The 21,406-nt window shown below is 39.5% G+C and overlaps 1 protein-coding gene across 2 annotated transcripts in view; it reads right to left on the bottom strand.

Moving 5' to 3' along the window:
• SPOCK3 (SPARC (osteonectin), cwcv and kazal like domains proteoglycan 3) overlaps positions 1–21,406 on the bottom strand; it is a 113,258-nt gene that overhangs the window by 64,823 nt on the left and 27,029 nt on the right. The window contains exon 3 of one of the 2 annotated variants that reach the window (XM_081208973.1): positions 8,246–8,291. In XM_081208973.1, coding sequence (XP_081065099.1) covers positions 8,246–8,291 — 46 coding nt within the window. Of the gene's footprint in view, positions 1–8,245; positions 8,292–21,406 lie in introns of those variants that run through there. The other variant, XM_081208974.1, reaches the window with a different exon arrangement.

Here is a 21,406-nt window from a genome sequence, read left to right as displayed (position 1 = left end):
CCCTCCGGAGGACGCCCCGTGCTTCGGGAAGGTGTCCGCAGGCCTCCCGCACCCGGTGGGACCTCCCACCGGGCGCGCGAGGCTTGGGGCAGCAGCCTGCATCCCGAAGCACGGGGAGACCTCCGGAGGGCACCCCGTGCTTCGGGCGAGTGTCCGCAAGCCTCCCGCGCCTGGCGGAAGGTCCTGCCGGGCGCGTGAGGCTTGGGGTGGCAGCCTGCATCCCGAAGCACAGGGTGCCCTCCGGAGGACGCCCCGTGCTTCGCGAAGGTGTCCGCAAGCCTCCCGCGCCCGGTGGGAGGTCCTGCCAGGCGCACGAGGCTTGCAGGCAGCAGCCTGTTCTGGGGGCTGGGGTTGGGGGAAGCTCGGGCTTCCCCCGTGCCAGCCCCATGCCTGGGGGGGGAATATTTTTTTTCTTTATTTCCCCCCCCCCCCAAAAAAAAACCCAGGTGCGTCTTATGGGGCGGTGCGTCCTGTGGGGCGAAAAATACAGTAGTTAATGTCCACAGGGCCAGTGGAAATGAAATCCTGCTTGTTGAACAGGACACAACCCAACCTTCTTATGATGTTTAGCTTCTACACATGGGTTGCAGCATAGTGTGAACCAGTCTACTGCTTGTTCCACTAGAAATCTTATTTCCATAAGCACTTCATTTGTTCAAAGTATAGATGGTGTGTTTGTATTTGTACATGCATCTCCCTATATTTAATTTTAACTAGAAGTGAGAAACTTTACCAAAGTGTTCAGGAATACTTTGCCGCTTGACTCATATTCTATTCTTTAACAAGCATATTTACAGACAAATGAATCTGTTTTGATGTTTTTTCTTCCAGGAAATTGTGCAGCAACTACAGCTTCCATGAATGCACACTCTCTCTCTCTCTCTCAGCAAACTCTAGAAACTCTAGGAAGACCCAACTGGTCTCTGGAGACATGCCAGTATCTACAGATCTGCAGCAGCTTAATATTTATCTGAATACATCTTTCAATAAGCTTCTTCGGAGTATTTACATATTCATGCAGATAAATTTAGGTTGGATCTAGACACATCAAAGAAGTGTTTCAGGAAAAAGCATTGTTAAACTTTGTACAGTGGTACCTCGGGTTACATACGTTTCAGGTTACAGACTCCGCTAACCCAGAAATAGTGCTTCAGGTTAAGAACTTTGCTTCAGGATGAGAACAGAAATTGTGCTCTCGCGGCACGTCGGCAGTGGGAGGCCCCATTAGCTAAAGTGGTGCTTCAGGTTAAGAACAGTTTCAGGTTAAGTTCGGACCTCCGGAACAAATTAAGTACTTAACCCGAGGTACCACTGTATGAGAAATCACGTTGGCAAAAATGGAACTCCATAGCGCCATCTAGTGTTATGATGAATATACAATGCATATAAAGCACTTTTTCTTTACCAATCTAGCTGAATCTTTAGTAGTGTGAAGCAGCACTAGAAGAATTTTAATTATGGTGCAGCTTCTGAAACTGTGCATGTTATGATTTGATGGTGCTTTAGACACTGATCATAATTCACTATGAGAAACTTTAGTAGGAATCTTTGAGAGTGTCCGGCAGCACTTAATGAAATGAACATAGTCAATGCAGCAGAGTTGAGTGTTGATTATCAAGATCATTCAAACATGTAAAGACTATATTTTACAAGATAGAAGGGTGAAGATAATATGGTTCTTGTGGTGCGGGATACATTGCAGAATTACCTAATTTCAGTGTCATAATAATAAGAAATGGTCTACCTGCTAGCTAGTAAGTGCACTTTCCTAATAGCAGCTAAGTTAGCAACTGGTTTGTCTTCTAGAACAACAAGAAAAAGGAAGCTTAAACCACAACACAACACATGTTATTAAGATTTGTTATATATTAGAAATGGAAATCAATCAAGAACAGCTAAGAGTCGGTCAGTCAAACCAGTCCATGACTTGTAACTTTCCTAGTTGTATGGAGATTTATTCATTTCCACATTAAGATTATGCTATTTATCTATATATTTTATTAATAATAATAATAATAAATAAGCAAGCTAGTATATGGAATAGGACAACTGAAAATAATTTCTCTGATTTTCCAATAAATAATAATAAATCTTTATCTTGCAAATCACTTAATTGCTTTAGTAATAATAAAAAGTCACCAGAACTTGAAAATGTGGCTGGGGGGAGAGGGAGAGGGAAATCTGTGTCCTACATTAACTCTACTACAGCTTTACTGAAACAAGCTACAACTTCCCAAACACAGCTTAACTTACATACAAGTAGGAATTTCACAGAGCTTCTAGTAAAAACAACTAAATAGGTTTGCTTAGAAAGGTAACAAAGTTGACTTGAAAGACACATCAAATTATTGAATGTCTTAAGCATATAAATTAATTTTAAACAACCACACTTGAGGAAGCTGGATGTGCTACACAGGAATATGCTGAAAAAAGCACCAGCACATTTAACAATTACACAGAAATGTTTTGATCTACCATCACCACCACTAAAATGAACTGTATCTTTAGAAATTCTTCATTTTAGAGATAGCTCAGTTGGTTAAAGTGTGGTGCTGACAATGCCATGGTTGCAGGTTCGATCTCTATAAGGGACAGCTGCATATTCATGCATTGTAGGGGGTTGGACTAGATGATCCCCAGGTATCCTTCCAACTATGATTCTATGAGCTCTATGAGATATCCATACCAGATCATAAAGAATGCCTTTCCCTTGGGAAACATAGGAAACTGCCTTATACTAACTCAGACCTTTGATCCATCTAATTCAATATTATATACACTGAGTATCAGCAGCTTTCCAGAGTTCCACTCAACTTTCCCCATCCTACCTAGGCATAGTGGGGAATGAATCTGGAAACTTTGGTATGCAAAACATGAGCTCTACCGCTGAGCGATGCTCATTTCACTCTAGAAACATACATCTTAATCATCAAACACAAGTGTACTTTTAGCACAGCGTATGTTAATTTTATTATATATAGGAAGAACACAAAATTAAATAGGTACAAACAGAATACTGAACTTAACGTGTATGCAACCTTTAATGCAAATCTGTAGGCACTAGAATTATATCATAAGTGAACTGATAAAAGCAGGAATAGCTCACGAAAGCATAACATACAAGAGACTGAAATTGCCTCATTCCTATTTTTGGTTGAATGCCTAGATCAGTGTTTCCCAACCACTGTTCCGCGGCACACTAGTGTGCCGCGAGATGTTGCCTGGTGTGCCGCGAGATGTTGCCTGGAGGGAGGCGGGCGAGTCGGGCGGCGAGAGGCGGGGCGGCGGCGGCGAGGAGAGGCCGCCCAGCGCGGGGCTCTCGCCGTCTGCCTGCCTGGCTGCCTGCGAGCTCGGCGGGCAGCGCCTCCGTCCGCAGCGCCCGCCTCGCGGCTCTCATTCCCTGTCAAAGCTCACCCAGCCAAGCCGCGCTCTCCTTCCTGCCTCGCTTTGCTGCCTCCTCCCCCCCACCCCCAAAGCTTGGAGGTTCCCCGGCAAGGGGGAGGGGAAAAAATTGAAACTTACACTTTCGTGCGTCCCTCCCAGCGTGACGCTGCGTGCTGACGTCACGGGGCTGTAATGGTGGTGTGCCTCGAGATTTTTTTCATCAAACAAGTGTGCCTTTGCCCAAAAAAGGTTGGGAAACACTGGCCTAGATAACAGTATATATACTGTAAAAGCCAAGTGCTATGGATTAGAGTGGCCGATGAAAAGCATTATAAATGGTATCTACTAACACAACAATACCTGCTGGGTACCCATCCTCCATGGAAATGTCATTTCATATCTTATCTGTTACATGAAAATAGTTCACTGATCCTCCGGGGTATTTCTCTTGAGCAAAGGAAAGGAGAGTCCATACCTCAGAAATTACTTCAGTGACTTTGTATTGTAATTTTATTCACTATAGCACTCCCGCTAAGCTTTGAAAGCCTCTACCTTCTAAGAGTAAACCGGGGTAATATATTTTGCACATATGGTCACATGAACAAGAAAAATCGATCTAAATATGTTTCACCCATCTTCTATGACTATATATTGAAAAATAGTGCATAACCAACAATGCCTTCCAGCTCACAAACATCACTCACATAAAACTGGTTAACAAACAAACTCCACTGCCTAAACGAATGCTATACTTTTTTGTTACGGTGCAGAATTAGGAAAATAGTAGCCATACAGAATGTGAAACAACTTTTATTCTAATGGTTAAATATTAGAAATATTAGAAATAATGGTGGTTAAATATTAATATAAACCTCTACATAAAGAAGAATTCACATCATTCATTGGCTTTTGCATTTTTACCCATCTAACAGTCTGAGTTTATACTGCATTTGCCACTTATTGCATTAGCTTTATATAGCCAGTAACAAAAAAATAATAATCTAAATGTATGGAGGTGGAAAGATGCCCAGAATATTCCAGGTTAATTTATGAATGGCTTCTTCAAGTTAATTTCATAAGAAATGTGCATGTCACAGCTGATGGTGGGCTTCTTCTCTCAACAAATAAAAGTGACCTTTTTGCAATTTCATGTGGGTGGACTAGCAGGTACTAATGCACAAGTTCTGTAACAAATGCTGGTTTCAGTTTACAATAGTATTGAATTGCTGCAAAGCTTTGATCAGCCCCCATTCATACATGCATGTCAGGAATTTGCCAAGCATTTCCTTAAGCAGCAATTACAGTCCCATTATGGTTCCTATAATGAAGTTCTGGTTGATAGATAGGGCCTTCCAGCATTGCCGAAATGTCACCCGGACCAAATGTCTGGCTATATGGCAACTGCATGCAGCACAGAGATCAGAAATGTCTCACAAAAATGTTGCTGTCAAACATGCAGACAAAAGCAGAGTTTAACAGTATACTTGGCACACAACGTCTTTGACAAGTTTGACAAAAGATGACTTTTGGTTGGAACACAGTGAACAACAGTGGCAGCTACTCATTGTCAACTGATCCACCAAGAGAGAACATAAGAAGCAGCTGATAGCAAAAGCTGATGCTAAAACTGATGGTTCGCACAATTGATGCAACTTTACAAGGTGCTTCCTTAGTCAACATTCACTTTCCTGAATCAGATGTTTTGGTACTATTACTTCAATGAGACCCATACTATGACCATCAACATCCTGCATTGGTGGCCCCAGTAAGAGGAAAAGGGAAGGTCCTCTTCATCCTATTATGATGAGTAAAGAGTTACAGGGTACACACACAACCTGGTTTTCATATCTTTTGCCAACTGTGATACCACTAGTTGTTTTGCTAATAAACGTAAGCTATCTTGTTGGAAGGTTTTCCAGCAATCAAATGAAAGTCTGTTTAAGGCCTCTGTTGACTTTGGACTTGATGCAACATCCATCAGATGCCACTTACATGATGTTACATGCAGAGCAGAAATAACAATATATATGTGTGTGTGTGTGTGTGTGTGTGTGTGTATCCCTTTTATGCCGGTCTTCCACAACTCTACATTCCAGGTAGTCCTCAAACACGTGTTGTGAATTGTCAAATGGTTTTTGGTGGGTGCCTTTTAATTTAGTGGTGTGCTTACTTATACAGCTTTTCCAATCAATTCTACCCCATTGGAAAGACTAGGTGGCTAGGGTTAAACCGCTTCCCCCACCCAGGAAAAGTTTACATTGCTAGTTACTAACGTCTGTAGATGCTTAGCCCAGAACTTATTCTGCCAATTTCATGTGGAAAGGACATATATGACAAAAAATACATGCTGATTTTCATGATAGACACAATATACTTTTGGCTTCAGAGTTGATTATCAGCTTCAACACAGTACAGCAGTGCAAGAGACAAGCTTCCCTGTGTGCACAGCCTATGGAATGAGTATACCAACACTCTCAAACAATTTCCTGCACTGTGAGACTGCTACAATCAGAGGTGGATTTAGGGCAGCGAGACTTGTTCCCCCACACAGGGTGCTGAGCTGAGAACATGTCTGTCTGCCTCCTTCTCTAAAGCCTAGTCAGTACTTGCCTGGCTTTGGAAAGGAGATGAGAAGGGCTCTAGGACTCTGCCAGAGCCCTTGCACTTCCTTCCCAAAGCCCTGCACCTAGCTTACCCAGTGCCTTGGGAAGGCAGGGTGAGGGTTGGAAGGGGGCAACACATTTTTAGTATAAAAGAAATATAGGTGGCCATCTAAAACGTTCTCAAAGAATCATCATAGTTAAAACAAGACACAATACAAAGTTCACCTGCAGTGGTGGTGGGGAGAATAGCTTCATACCATCACTTTAACTTTTTTTTTCATTATTATGTTAAATAGGACAACATGAAATGGTTTATTTTCTAGGATTGTTGTTGTTATTATTATTAACTATGGACAAACAGTGGTTAGGAGAGTTGGAAAAAATTGTTGTATGACTGTTAGGAGAGGATCTATGTCCCCCTTAAATTGTCAGTTGAATGGCATTTGGCAGCAGCAAGCCAAAAAAAGGGTGCAAATATGGCATTTTAAATATTTATCTTCTGTACATCTACAGAATCTCCCAAATGATCTGCCAAGAAACTACTAGCTCAAGAAACAGAATTCCAGCTTCCTCATCTCACCCTAAACCATCTTATGGCAGTACAGATGTACACCATGTGGTATTAAAAATAGAAACTCAGTCTGACACTGCAGCTGAGAAATAAATGCATTCAATCAAATGCAAAATTTGGAAAAAAATATACTTGCTACAAGCATGTTAGCAAGCAAACAAGACCATAATATATTCCTCTAGCACATACAATCTTGAACAATTATCCAACCAAAATCTCTCAGCAGCTATTCAAGATTCAAATATATAGTCTCCCATTCAAGCTTGACTATACCAATCACATTTTGCCCCTCATCACCAAGATCATAGATCATGCATTTTTAACACCTGGAAACCCCAAAAAATCCAATATTATTTAGAAAAATGGGAGTGGAGTCCATACATATGAAGTTTCTTTACAGATCTTTTCTACGATTGCCATCATTTATGAAAACAGAGAATTGCTAGTCTTAGTAAACTTGGGGAATAACATCATGGGATTATTAAACCACAAAGCGAAGTCACAAAGCCTTTTAAGGGCTTTATAAAGAAACTTTAACCGACGACTTAACTTCTCTTTTACATCATCCCACACCATTATATTGGAAGAAAGTTTAAGCAAATATGAGATGAGCTTTATTACAGCAACAACATACAACGGGTTACATAATGTTACAAGCCCTCCCATGCACATTTCTATGTAGCAGCATCTGAAATCTGCCAACTGTGGGGATGGCCATGATTGTATGGACCAGCCTTCCCCAATGTAGTGCCCTCTAGATTTCTGAACTACAATTCTCCAGTGTATTCCATAGACAGGGACGATGTGAGTGGTCATTCAAATCATCCAGAATATACCAGATTATGTGCAAATATATTGTTTTATTGAAACCAGTAACCCCTGCTAATTGGCCATACCCAACTGTTACTGTTGAAAGTTATAATCCAAAACATACGAAGGAAACCAGGCAGGTAAGAGTTGCTATAGACTAAGGTCTGTGCTCTGTGGCCTCCTGCAGCCAAAAGCTTGGAAGGAACCCCAAGAGGAGCTGCTAGGAAGACACTCTGATAAAGCCTCAACTGAACATGAAAATGATTGGGACTTGGAAGAAGGTGGCATAGCCCCAATTCAAAATCTTTTTTCACCTACCTAAAGTCCCTTCCTTCTTTCTTTTCCCATGCCTTAAATGTTGCAAATCTTTTGACCCGTATTAAATACATTCCAATTTGGTACGCTTGCCCTGTCCATTTCACCCATGTTTTCCTTATAAGGGATGAAGTAAAAATTGTTGATAGATCATAAAATGAAGTTGGCAGAAATGCATGTATGTGGTAAAACAGATTCATATGTGGTCCTTATATGTAACCATGTACCTTGAGCTTTTCTACAATACCCGGGTTGGAAAAATACTGTGTATGAAGCAGACTTCAGTGACTATTCCTTAGATACCCTAAGTAGAGTACTCTAAAGAAATGAAGTTATGAGCTCAAGCTAGTTTTTAACCCTAACTGTGATGTCACCTGGCAGTTATATTTTTATACTTGAATTGATTTTAATTCACTTTTCAAAAGGGAGAGGGAATAATTGGCACATACCCCAAAGAGAAAATTTTTTAAAAAACACATTCTTTATTTACACACACACACACACACACACACACACACACACACACACTTTACATAGTATTGATATAAGGATTATTTCTTACCTTGATCAAAAGGTCTGGCTGGACTCCATGTGCGAAAATAATCATCCTGCAGCAGAAAAAAAGAAAGTGTATGTTTATTATGCAGAAAGAAGTATAAATACATGCAGAAAGAAAAAGAACAGAAATACAGAAGGAATATACAAACCTCGACTTCCTGCAAAGGGCACGCAGCAAAAAGGAACACAAACAAGAAAAAGATATAATTATCATACTGGCATACCAATTGCAGGGAATAGAAAGAACTTTGCTAATGAAGAACTAAAAGTAACTAACAGCCAATCCACAAATCTGATGAAAAACTGCTTGGGTTGACAGACCTCCATTCAGCCATAATGCTTAGAAGGGGTCAGCAAACTTTTCCAGCAGGGGGCCGGTCCACTGTCCCTCAGACCTTGTACGGGGGCGGACTAGATTTTGAAGGGGAAACGAACCTTGCGGACCTTGCTGCCCGCTCAGTCAGTCCCGATGCCGCCCAGGCCAGCAGCATGGGCTCTGCACCCCGCTGAGACAGAGGACGTTGCCGACGCTGCCAAAGACAAGGAGGTGGTGGTGTGAGTGGCTGTGGGGTACTTTTGGGAGGGGGGTGCTTTTGAGAGAGGGTGGGTCCGGACCCTCACAAGGTCCGAGGGACAGTGAACTGGCCCCCTCCTGAAAAATTTTGCTGACCTCTCCTCTGCCTTAGATGATCATTCTAAAACACCACTTTATCTAGATGACCTAAAGAGTTGACCAAATCCTGGTTCAATCTAGAAACAAAGCAACTTGTTTGGGACATCAGCAGGCACTCCCAGAACTGCCACTGCAGAGACCAAGGAAAGGCAAATGTGTCATCTCTGCAATGAATGTCATTACAAAAAATCTTGCTCATGCAGCAGTGAACCGTGATTTTTTAAAAAAATTTTTAAAATGATACGGTCAGTTACAGCATACTTTTTATTTTATCAACCCTGATTAGACTCTATTGTTTTACTAAAAAAGGAAGTATCTCAATAAAGGCATGATTTTTATACTTGCAAGAAGTGCCAAAGTGTCTCATGTTACACACAAGGAAGGCTACCAGTTTAGAGAGGACTGCTTCGTACCTCACTTATAAGCTCCACTGAAAAATATGTCCACAGATGTTTGATATTTTGAGTTGTTTTAGCAGTGATTATGGATTTACACTTTTCTTGTTGTGACAAAACATGTCTGAAGCCAAAGCTACGTTGCGCCAACTTTAATTTTTATAAGCATGTGTGCTGACTGTTTAGAATTAACAGCTATAATTTGTGTGAAGTGACAGTTGATAACATAGAATATGAAATAGATGGAAGTGATGCTCACATTTTTCTTCCTGTTTTCAATGATTTACTCCAAAAAGCTATTAATAAAATAAACATAGAATTATGCAATATGCAAGCAGCTGGCTATGAAGAAAGGTTTGCAGTAGTGTGTTCCCACCCCCCAACAATTTTATCTAAGAAAAACTCTGCTTGGAACTACCAATGTCAATATTGGCCTGATCTGCTTATTTCCAATATGCTCAAATACATGTTTTCCTTTGAGTGAGAAATATGCAGTATATTCTGTTCCATCAAGAAACTACTCACAGACTGTCAAAAACTTGGGGGCAGCGGCTTTTTAAGTCATTATCGGCTAAAATGAGGCAAAAATAGTCTTAATACAATTCACAGATGGCACCAGATACCTGTGAAATGCCACAGAATAAGCTCTCATTCAAGTCCTTTACGTAGTAGATGTCAAGTCATATTTCCATATATGGTGAGAATGCAAACCTGCACAATTATTTAAACCTGTTTTTAGGTAAACAGTAAGAATTTACTGTTTAAGCAGCTACTAATCTTTTCCATGTCTGCAACTAGAAATTTATTAACAGAATATTGGAAAACAGCCAAAAACTTAACTCTAAAAGCATGACGAGATAGACTATGGGTGCTAGGTCTTACACGGAAACTAACAGAGCATCTTAGAGCACTAAAGAACACAAAGACCAAAGATGATTTTGAAACTATGTGATACATGTTTATTTAATAAACTCTACACTATTGTACGAACCTGCTTAATGTTTGACTATACCATTTACATTGTATATGCATAGATTGTTTCTTGAGGAGTGGGGTTATATGGCAACTATTTGTTATATAAGTATTTTCAAATACTGTAAAACAAAAGTTTTGGGTTTAAAATAAATAAACTACTTGTAAAGTAACCTCTATACTGCATTCTATACTTGGGGGACTGTGTCCATCAGACTGTGGCTAACAGGAGTCAGTCAACTGGACTTTCTCATATGTCACACGGATAACTGTTTCTTGCAGGTGAATTCTAAGTCAGTTGCCTATTCATTTTAAATCCTACTTTCATAATATAATGGTCATTTACTAGAGTATTGATCTGGGTTGCCGTTCTATTATGACAATGTGAAACAGCCACTATGTGGCTCTTTACATGAATTACAACATAAAAGACCTAGATCAGAACTTCTTAACTAAAGCTATCAGTTTTAACCAAGACAGGGCTCATTGTCTAAGGCAACATCAGAAAATGAAGGCTTTGTTCTGTGGATTCAAAGCACCACATATTAAAGAAGACTTTGCAGAATCACCTTCCAGTAGCAGCCCTTGAAGACTTCCCCTGCAAGTGAGGGAACCATTGACCAGCATCCCATGACAAATGAAGTAGCAGCTGCCAGAAGAAGAAGAAAATCTCTTTTGTGTATGTAAAAATATTTTACATAAACACATTGACTTTTCTGGATCTCAACCTATACATTTAATAGAAGAGAAAATTTAACATGCATTTCCCTGTGCTGACAGTAGCTAGATACAAACAACGGATAGAAAGATTTGTTTAGTTTTTTAACCTCACCTAGTCTCCATGTTTCACATTAAAATAAAGAGTTAGAGCAGATCTATTGAAGAAGAGGAAGTTTGTGTTTCATTTATGCTTTCTTACTTGATGAAATAGGTAGAAGAATTTATCCATGTGCTTTGGTATAAAGTCTAGGACCATCTGATGTATTAATTATGAATCACAGCTATGTCTAAATTAAGAAATGTGCAATTGTCATTTCTCTAATAGCAGCATTTCTTTTGGTTTCTGTAGCATTTTATTTTACTTTTAGCCTATAGTGTTTATGCATTTCAGAAGTCTTATTTCTTTGAAGGCTGATATACGTATGCAATATAGATAGGTCACTAGCTAAAGAAAATTATCAGAATGAGCAGTGCAATCCTAAGAGGAAGCAAGGGAGGAATGCCATGATAAGATATGACACTGTATCCTAAGCCCTGCCAGATCATGCCACCCAGGGAGGATGCTTTCTTGTTTTGTTTTGTTTGTTATCCCACCTCCAGGCTGGCACAGTTGATGGGCCAAAGGATCCATAAAGACACCACTGCCCCACCCAAAATGCTCTATTTTGGGACTTGGCACACATGAGAAAACGGTTAGTAGCTTTCCACCTCTTAGGACAGAAACCCACCTCTCTACCAGTGGAGACCAGAAAGAAAGAAATTTTCCACAGGGAAAAATAGGGTTCAGGCAGAGTAACAAGACCCACCAATCCTGCAAAAAGGCTTATTTCCTAGAAACAGGAAACACTTAACTAATCAACACAGTGATTGGCTAAAGTTTGCAAAACTGAAGCTCACAACCAATCCATTGAAAACACTTCCAAAATATTTCCAATATAATGATGATGCTCGCAACCAATCAATTTGATGCTGGTTCAGTTTTTTTCTGAATCAATTTTAGCCAACACACATTTGAGCAGGGTCTAGCTGAAGGATCAACTGGATTGTGATACATTAGTTTAAAGCAGGTGACCATGACAAGTTTGCTTTGGTTTAGTGTTATACCAGGGGAGGGTAGAGGTGGGGTTTCATTTGTTGCAACACAGAACAACTCTTTCCTACTCTTTAGGCTTTTTTTGGCTTCACCTTTGTTCTCTTGATTTTTGCCCCCTTCCAACCCCTAGCCTTGCTTTCTCCCATGGACCCCCCACTCCAACCTCAGCATTACTCCCCATGCCAGTCCCTGGCTTTGCTCTTTCTTTCCACCACCATACATTTGACTTGCTAAAATACAATAGCAAATTGGACAGTGCTGCCTCAGTGGTTCTGCATCTCTACAAGAAGAAAGATCACAAGAAAAATCATTTTAACACGCTTCACTTTATTTCTTATGCATTGTTACAAATATTAATGCATCGCAACATGTTTCACAGGGATTAACTCTGCTGTTATGAAATGTAAAATTCCATATGCTTCCACTGCAAACCAATGGCACATACTTAAGTTGACTGGGCAAAGGTCACATTCTTACTTGGCACATGCCAAAATCAGTAAATTCCATTTCACTTCCCAAAAAGTTGAATTACTGGTGCTAAAGGTCACTAAGCAGTGTGACTGCTTCAAAGTTCAGAATAGTAAATTATGTGGTAGGGGGAAGGTGGTCTCCCCACAAAAAATTGGGAAATTACCAGTGATTGCAAAACATTCCACTATGTGGAAATCTTTTTTATTCATTAAATGATTGTGATTTTTCTTATCTCATGACTACTGTGCTCATCATATTGTAAATATGCTTATTGCTTTTTAAGAGTACATTTATTTGTTTACAAAACCTTTAGGCCACTCTTCATTATAGTGATCAGAGGATTGTTTCCAACATGATATATAAAAACAGCAATCATACACAATCTTATTTCCATAATTATTTTTTTCTAAATGTAAATTTTAAAGTAAGCACACACTATAAAAAGTGTATGGATAACCACAACAATTTGCACATTGGATTAACAAAAAATGAGAGAATGCTGTATTAGTTCAGTTGAATTTTAACCATCATTGATCAGAAATAACATCTCTAGAGTCTCTATGGAAAAAAGAAATGACACAACTGAAAGTAGAGCTTAGGAGAACTAAAATTATATATGAAAGAATATATTTGTGTGGCATGTCATAAAACTTCTTCCTATGTCCCATCTGACATTCTTTCTTTCCTAGTACTGAAAGCCTAGCAGCATATCTACAAATTCCATAAGACCTAGTATTGGGGACTTGATGCCCTAGTTTGCTAGCCTTTGATTTGCCACCAGGAGCATTTGAAATCTTTTGCCAACACAACACACAGGAACTGAGCACTTGGGATCTTTTTAACAATGCATTCATATATAAAGAGCACACTGCATCCAGACAACCATCCCATCAATGATTAATAGACAATTAAAATATTTTAAATATAAAACTGTCATAATTTTGACCCATATTCCTTTCCAAAGAGGACTTGTTAAGCTGCAACTGTAGAACAAACACTTGAGCTACATTTTCAGACTCCTTTTAAAAATGCATATGCTCCATTTCTGAGAAAATAAATATTTCATATCCACTGCTTCAAGGTCAGCCCATTAGTAAAGAATGTTATGTTTCATGGAGCAGGTCACTAGGGGATGAGTAATCACCTAGATAATAAACTATGTAAGACACAACTACACTGTGTCATTCTACTTTTTCCTGGCAGCTACAATAAACTCATCATCAGAATTTGTTGATAGTATCCATCCCCTAGGAACACTAACCAACCATCAATACAGGACACACACACAAAGAGAGAGGGGAGGTGGGGGGAGAGAGAGAGAGAAATAAGGAATACCCTGAGTGGGATATGAAGTCTGGTAAATTTTGGATAGGAATAAAATTACATGGAAGCAAACAGCTCAGAATTTCATTCCTCGGATGTCATTTGATAAATATCAATAAGTATCCTTGTTTCCTTTACTGGCATACTGGTAACAACATTTTGCTACGTTCCCCCAGGGAATACTTCAGTTTCCCTGGGCCCACCTGAAACATGTTTGATCAGTTAAATCAGCCTTATAATTCAGCCCACAAAAGTTACTAGCCCACGGTTCACTCATCTGCGTTTTACTCATCAGAGCGGCTGGTTTGGGAACATACAAAATAAAATGCAGTCTTGTAATACATGTTGCATGCCAGCAACATGGCAGGCTCGCAGAGGAAGCCTCTTTCACCACCTCATTGGGTTTCTAGTACAGTGGTACCTCGGGTTACAGACGCTTCAGGTTACAGACTCCGCATATCCCAGAAATAGTACCTCGGGTTAAGAACATTACTTCAGGATGGGAACAGAAATCATGCAGCGGCATCGGGAGGCCCCATTAGCTAAAGTGGTACCTCAGGTTAAGAACAGTTTCAGGTTAAGAACGGACCTCCGGAAGGAATTAAGTTCTTAACCCGAGGTACCACTGTATAGTTTTAATTGCCTTTCTGAATGATTACAATAAGAGTACCTAGCAGACTTTAGAGATGGAGACCCACAAGAACAGGTTTGCACCTTAACAGTCAGGTATGTCTTAAACAGGCCTATAAGAGGGAAGTATTCAGCTTCTTGGCTTCCAGTTGCACCAACTTTAAACTTCGAGTGTGTGTGCACGCACATGCATTTTAAAACCAGGCCTAATTAGAAACTCCCACTCCTCTTGAAAAATGGAAACTATTACATTCATCTCTGTAATTCCACAGCAATCATTTGAGCAGCCTCAAATTCATTATAATGCATTAAGTGAGGAACAATCAGTCCTAATTATTAGAAACCAAAAAAAACCCACAACCTTTCTTGATAGATTCCTTTTTCTCTCCTTTGCATTGCATTAAGAGCAGAGTGTCATTCATATGTGATTGATAGAAATAACACCAACGGCATAGGCAGCAAGCGCCAAGAAACAAAAACATCCCTGTGTGTTTTGAAAATGTAAATCTTGTAATCACTACAATAAGAGATCATGCATCAAATTACATTTGTTAAAGAAAAACAAATACCATAGCAACACATTGGAATGGGGTGGGGGGGAGGGAGAGAGATTATGTAAGTGCAATTAATAGTACTATTTTAAGAGTAAAAGAAGCAAAGAAGAAGAAGCAGGCAGGTCTGAGAAATTTGACATGAACAGTAGTGGGCGTTATATTTAATTCTGGGGAAAAGGTGTTATAGAAAGTTGAAGTAGTAGTGGAGTATTTGGTAGACCTAGAAAGTAGTAAAGAGGGCAGCAAGCACACGTTCTATGATTTATTACTGTAGATCATGGTGGCACAAATTAATGTGACATGAGACACTCCAACTTTTTTGACCCAGGTACCAGTCTGGTCTCAAAACCTGTACTGGAAGGCACTCGGGAGACTTCCTGAGCTCCTCACAGCTTGTATAAAGATTAGCATATGTAAATCTAGCTACCATTAAAATCTACTTAACACCTGAATGGATGCCATGGAGATAATGGGTGGGATAACTTTTGAGACAGGATTCACGTAGGTAGCCGCAGTCGAAATAAATAAAAAATTGTCCAGTAGCACCTTAGATACCAACTAAGTTTGTTCTGGGTGTAAGCTTCCGTGTGCATGCATACTTCTTCAGATATAGACAGGAGGCAGACAAGAATAGCCAGTTGACTAGGATGTTCTTCCAACTGTTCATGGAGCAAGATGGACAAAGTGGGAAATAGGCAGGAAACTCTGGGATAAATTCAATAGAATTACAGAACTATTCAAATTATAGGAATTGCTCATCTCAAAGCCCTGCTCTCTTCTTCACTGTAATGAATTGGCTAAAATGAGTACCAAAACTCTAGATTTCCAATGGTTAGTCAACTCTCCTTGGTCCAACAAGAAATTTAGTCAACACTCTCAAGGAACAAACACATGTCCATAAGGACAGATATACCCTTCCCCCGCCCTTAATGTGGGTTCTGCTGCAGAATTGTCATGCTAACTTTCTGCAAGCTTTGGAGAGTAGTTTGGGGTTCTTTCACTCTTTAGATCAAGTGGTGTATGTATTGCAGGATTTGCTGCTGCTTAAATTGTAATTTTGCTGGCTGAAGTAGCATTTATATATTCTATCACTTTCATTTCATGCTTTATTTATTCCTTTTGTGTAAGAACTTCTTGTGGGCATAAGGTTAAGGGTAAACATGTATTCATAACGGACACACATCATAACTCTAGCAAAAGATCCTAAACCTCTTGGTACTGTAACAAACGGAGGGTCAGGCAGTTGTCACGACTTGACCCGATCAGCTGACAGTTCCTACAATTGTCTAGCTGTAATGCACAACTACTTCCTGCACCTACCAATAACCTTGAAATGCTCCATTACTGTAACACTACTGTACTTTGAAGGGAAATCCAGACCTGCTCATAAGCACAACAGCCTCTACACATTTTTGGATTACTTACTCTGTCATGACTTTAATTTCCTTAAGCAGTTTTGCATTCATCCCCTGAGAAAATTGCTCCCTATTTAGGGAGTTTGCCTGTACCCTGCTTTTGAATACTGAAGCACAGAATCTAATTTAATTCCCCCCCCCCAGTGTCTTCCTTTCTAGTTAATAAATTACTCATGTGTCATCTCATCAGTGATAAGTGAAAAAAGAAACTAATGAGGCTACTTACCTTCATGAATATAATGAGATGCCACAAGAAATGCTAACCAGGCGACAGCTGCTTATCTCTTGCCAGTTTAAAAAGATACCTCACTGAAAACATCCTGACTGTGGCAAGTGATTTTACTGAACACACCAGCAGGCCATAGAAAGAACACTTCAGCCAGAAATGACTTATATTTTTCAATAAAATCCATATATAGTTTAAATCAAAAACAAGAGATTCCTGACACCACTTGCAGAAACTAACTTCTCCCAGCTAGTACACTTTTTCCTTCTAGCTAGGTAAATGAAGGGGAGGGAACTGCTGTAGTAGGCATGTGGTGAGTGGAATGTGTAGAGCAGAGGTAGTCAACCTTTTTATACCACCCACTAATGCATCTTTCTTGGTGGTAAAATTTCTTTACCACCCACCAGTGCTCAATGGAAGGAGGATTCAGCTTATGTTGTAGAACCCCCTACCACCCACCTAGAATCTTGTGGGCGGTAGGGACCAGGTTGGCAAGCCCTGGTGCAGAGGCTTGCCCTAACTCTTTGTTGCCCTAATTCACTGCATAGAGCTACTTCTCCCAAGGTTCTGTGCCCTAGCCCACTGCAACCCAACACATCAGGATATTGGAGGGGGCAGGACAAAAAGAGCAATCCTCCTCTCCTTTCCTCACATGCCTGCCCCTTGTTGGTCCTATCTCATCTGGTCACCTGTGAGGTAAATGGGAGGAGGGGAGGAGTAAATGGGGTGAAGGACTGGCTGTCAAGATTTGGGGGGGTGAACACTGGCAAATACACTTTCTGAGCCCTCTGGCTCACCCAAGCTTTTCTGATATGATTTCTAAGTTCGTCCAAAGAGAGCTTCAAAAACCCACTCATATTTAACAAAAGCAGCTATGGATGTTACAGTTAAGTGGTTCATCATACAACAAGTTTATCACACCATTTGTTTAAGGGTAGCATAGAAATTCAATATACAAACAAATAACTGCCATTGGCCAAGTATTAACAGTAGCAAAACCTTTCACAATTTTTCATTCTGTGAAACTTAAACCCAACTTTAGCCTTGCTCTATTGTCTATTTTAAGCAATATACATTATCTCAGTCAAATGCAGCCAGACATGAAATTATAACAGTATGAAGGAAAAGAATATTATCACAAGCAACAGTTTTATAATTTTTTCTCTTCCTCTATTTTTACTTCTTTTCTAATTTGTTTGTCTTTCTTGAAACAAAGATGCAATGCAGACTGTAGCTGACTAATTAAAAGTATTGTGGAAAACTATTTGTTTGATAATAATGAATAAACAAATAATTATTCATGTTGATTCAGAAATGCAGATTGCCACAACTTAACAATGTACAGTGTTACACTTGGCCATATAAAGAAAAATATGGTCCGTAGTTATTATTGCAATACAGCTGTGAAAAAAGACTAAACATTTTAATAATGACTGGGTGCATTATAGATACATTAAAATTACTGAGCATGAAATCTGACTTTACAAAATGAATTCTTTAATAAGTATTCAGATTTTTGTCATTTCATTCAGCTCCACAATCAGATTGAATTATTGGATTTCTTATTATATGGCTGGCTAAAATATTGACTTTCCAAGGATCTATATCCCTTGAGAAAACACTTAAAAGAGTTCAACGTATAAATAGAGTTTTATGACACAAGAGCCAGTGGACTGCATTGTGTAAGAATATATTCATTTGCATGAGTAAGATACTTTCATGCTCCTTGAAATCTGGAAAGGAGCAGACTCCTCCACAAAATCACTGTGTGTGGTAACACCAGGCCCCAACTGTAATTTAGTACTGAAGATGTACTACCATCCTCCTTTTCAAACTGATCAAAGAAATCTTGAAAGGAATACTAAAACCAGGAAGAAATTGCTTAATAAAATCAACGATTTCAATTACCTTCACATAGACTAGATACACACATATTCTAGTCACAACAAAGAGTAAAATTTCAAGATACCTAAATGACTGCCCTAGAACAGTTAGTGAAAAACTGACCAGAGGGGCTGTGAAGCTGGACTTAATGTCACCCAGGACCTTTTTGTGAGATGTAAATGTTGTTGAACTGATCAGGAACAGTGACCATGGTGCTTTCAAATTCAATTGGAGAATTGCCAACTGATGTCCAACACAGTCACATTTGACTTCAAAAGAGAAAAGTTCCCCCAAATGAGGAGATAGTTGAAAAAGAAAGGCAAAAGGATCAAATCTGTCAAGAATGTTGTGGGTTGGGGCACAATAATAGAAGCTTAGTTAAAATATATAATGCAGCTCAGGGAAAAGAAAGTGACACCAGGACATCAATACAGTTAACAAGAAGCCAATGAAACTATTGTAGACAAAAAGGCTTCCTTCAGAACATGTTAGTGTCATCCAAATGAGGATGCCACAAACTTTGGCAAAAGAAATGCAAATATTTTTATAAAGTTTTTATAAGGTTTTTATAAAGTTTTCCCAAAAAAACCCAAATTTAACAAATCTCAGATTAGCAATTTTAACAAATCTCAGATTAGCAATTTAAAAGGGGTGCTAAAAAGCATTTGAGGAGAATATTGCTAAAAATAGGAAGAACCGCAACATAAAAATAATAATAATGCATTAGTAGCAGTTGACCAGCTAGGGAATACCTCTGGGTATTAATGGATTCAAAGGTGTACTAAGGGAGCAGAAGGAGGTTGCAGAAAAACTGAATGAATTCTTTGCATCTTTCTTCACAGTAGAAGATATAGGGCAGAACCTTGTGCCTGAGTTGCGAGAACAGACTAAGTTCTAGGCCAGGGGTAGGCAACCTAAGGCCCGTGGGCTGGATGCAGCCCAATTGCCTTCTCAATCCGGCCCACGGACAGTCTGGGAATCAGCGTGTTTTTACATGAGTAGAATGTGTCCTTTTATTCAAAATGCATCTCTGGGTTATTTGTGGGGCATAGGAATTTGTTCATCCCCCCAAATATATATATATATATATATATATATAGTCCAGCCCATCACATGGTCTGAGGGACGGTAGACTGGCCCATGGCTGCAAAAGATTGCTGACCCCTGTTCTAGGCCTTACTGATGAATTTAAAACTGGCAAATCACCAGGTACAGATAGGAACTAATAATCACATGTATACTAATGTGTTTTAGCGGTAACCGACCAAGAATGAGATCCTGAGGTTGTACTGGATGTTGAGCCAGTTTGCGACAGCTGTGAGAAAAGGCCAATTCTGTGTTAGGGATTACCAGGAAAGGGAGAGAAAGTAAAACTGCCCATGTCATAAAATCTATGGTGAGTCAGAACTTGGAATATTGTTTACTATTCCATCAGTCACCTCAAAAAAGATATTGGATAGCTTGGAATGTTAAGAGAAGGACAACCAAAATGATTCCATGGCTGGAGTAACTTCCCTATAAGGAAAGCTTGCAACATTTGAGGCCTTCTACTCTAGAAAAAGCGTGAATAAGGGGCGATGTAAAAGATATGTAAGTTCTGCGTAGTGTGGAGAAAGTATATAGGGTGAAATTTTCTCTCTCTATTTCTTTTACTTGAACCTGGGACCATCTGATAAAACTGAATGTTGGAAGATTCAAGACAGACAAAAGGTAAGTACTCCACACAGCTCCAACTTAAACTATGGAATCTGTTCCCACAAAATTCAATAATGGTGACTACCTTGGACAGCTTTAGAAAGCATATTGACAAATGAATATAGGATAAGGCTATCAATGACTACTAGCCATGACAGCTATGTTCTACCTCCACTGTTGGAGGCAGTATACTTCTGAATACCAGTTGCTAGGAATCACAGTTGGGGAGAGCACAGTTGCACTCTGGTCCTGCATACAGGCTTCCCATATGCATCCAGATAAGCCATTGTGAGTGTTGGACTATGACGGGCCTTTGGTCTGAACTAGCAGGGCTCTCATGTTTCTTTTAAAGAACTGTTTGTATGTGCACGCACACACCCACACCCCTAGCATTGGCACAGAATCCAACCTATAATTTATACAATGTTACTTTTTCAAGAAAATGGATTATATCATCCATTCATTCTGAAACAGAGAATAGTACCAAAAGTTTCTGAATGCTGCTCTCAGAAAGAGGTCAAACTGACATTTGTACAACGATTAATTCAACTCCTGTACTCATATCCTTTATATATGAAACCTTGCTGCTGTGGAACACTCTCTCTCTCTCTCTCTCTCTATATATATATATATATAATCTACAATACGCATGAAGATGAAGAAAGAGTTATTCCATTTGACATTTGAAGTCTACTTTTTTAAGATCTGTAAATGGAATATGTCACTCAGCATGAACTAGATTTTTTACCTCTTCTCCAATCCTTGCTTTAACTCCTCTTGCTAAATATGAACAGAATATCTACCATCCTTAAATGACCATGCAGCTGTTTCTTTTGTTGTTGTTTTTTAAATCAATGTTCATTTTTATTTCGAAAGCACTATAGATCAGCACATTACTATTTCCCCCCTAAGTGATCAGTGTTATGGTCTGGTCAGACTATGAAACACCACCATTCTGTTTCTCCGACTTGGTGTCAAGTAACTGCAGACTCATCTCCATCACTAACATAAGTTCAATTACGCATCTTCTACAGCCATCACAAATCTCCCTAATTCATAGGAATTCTTCTGCTGCAGTGGAGATAGACTGCTATGCCAGGAAGTATTATGGTAG

The sequence above is a fragment of the Podarcis bocagei genome, assembly GCF_964188305.1.
Source record: "Podarcis bocagei genome assembly, chromosome: 9".
NCBI classification, from domain to species: domain Eukaryota; kingdom Metazoa; phylum Chordata; class Lepidosauria; order Squamata; family Lacertidae; genus Podarcis; species Podarcis bocagei.
This window is presented reverse-complemented; position numbering and strand designations above follow the sequence as displayed.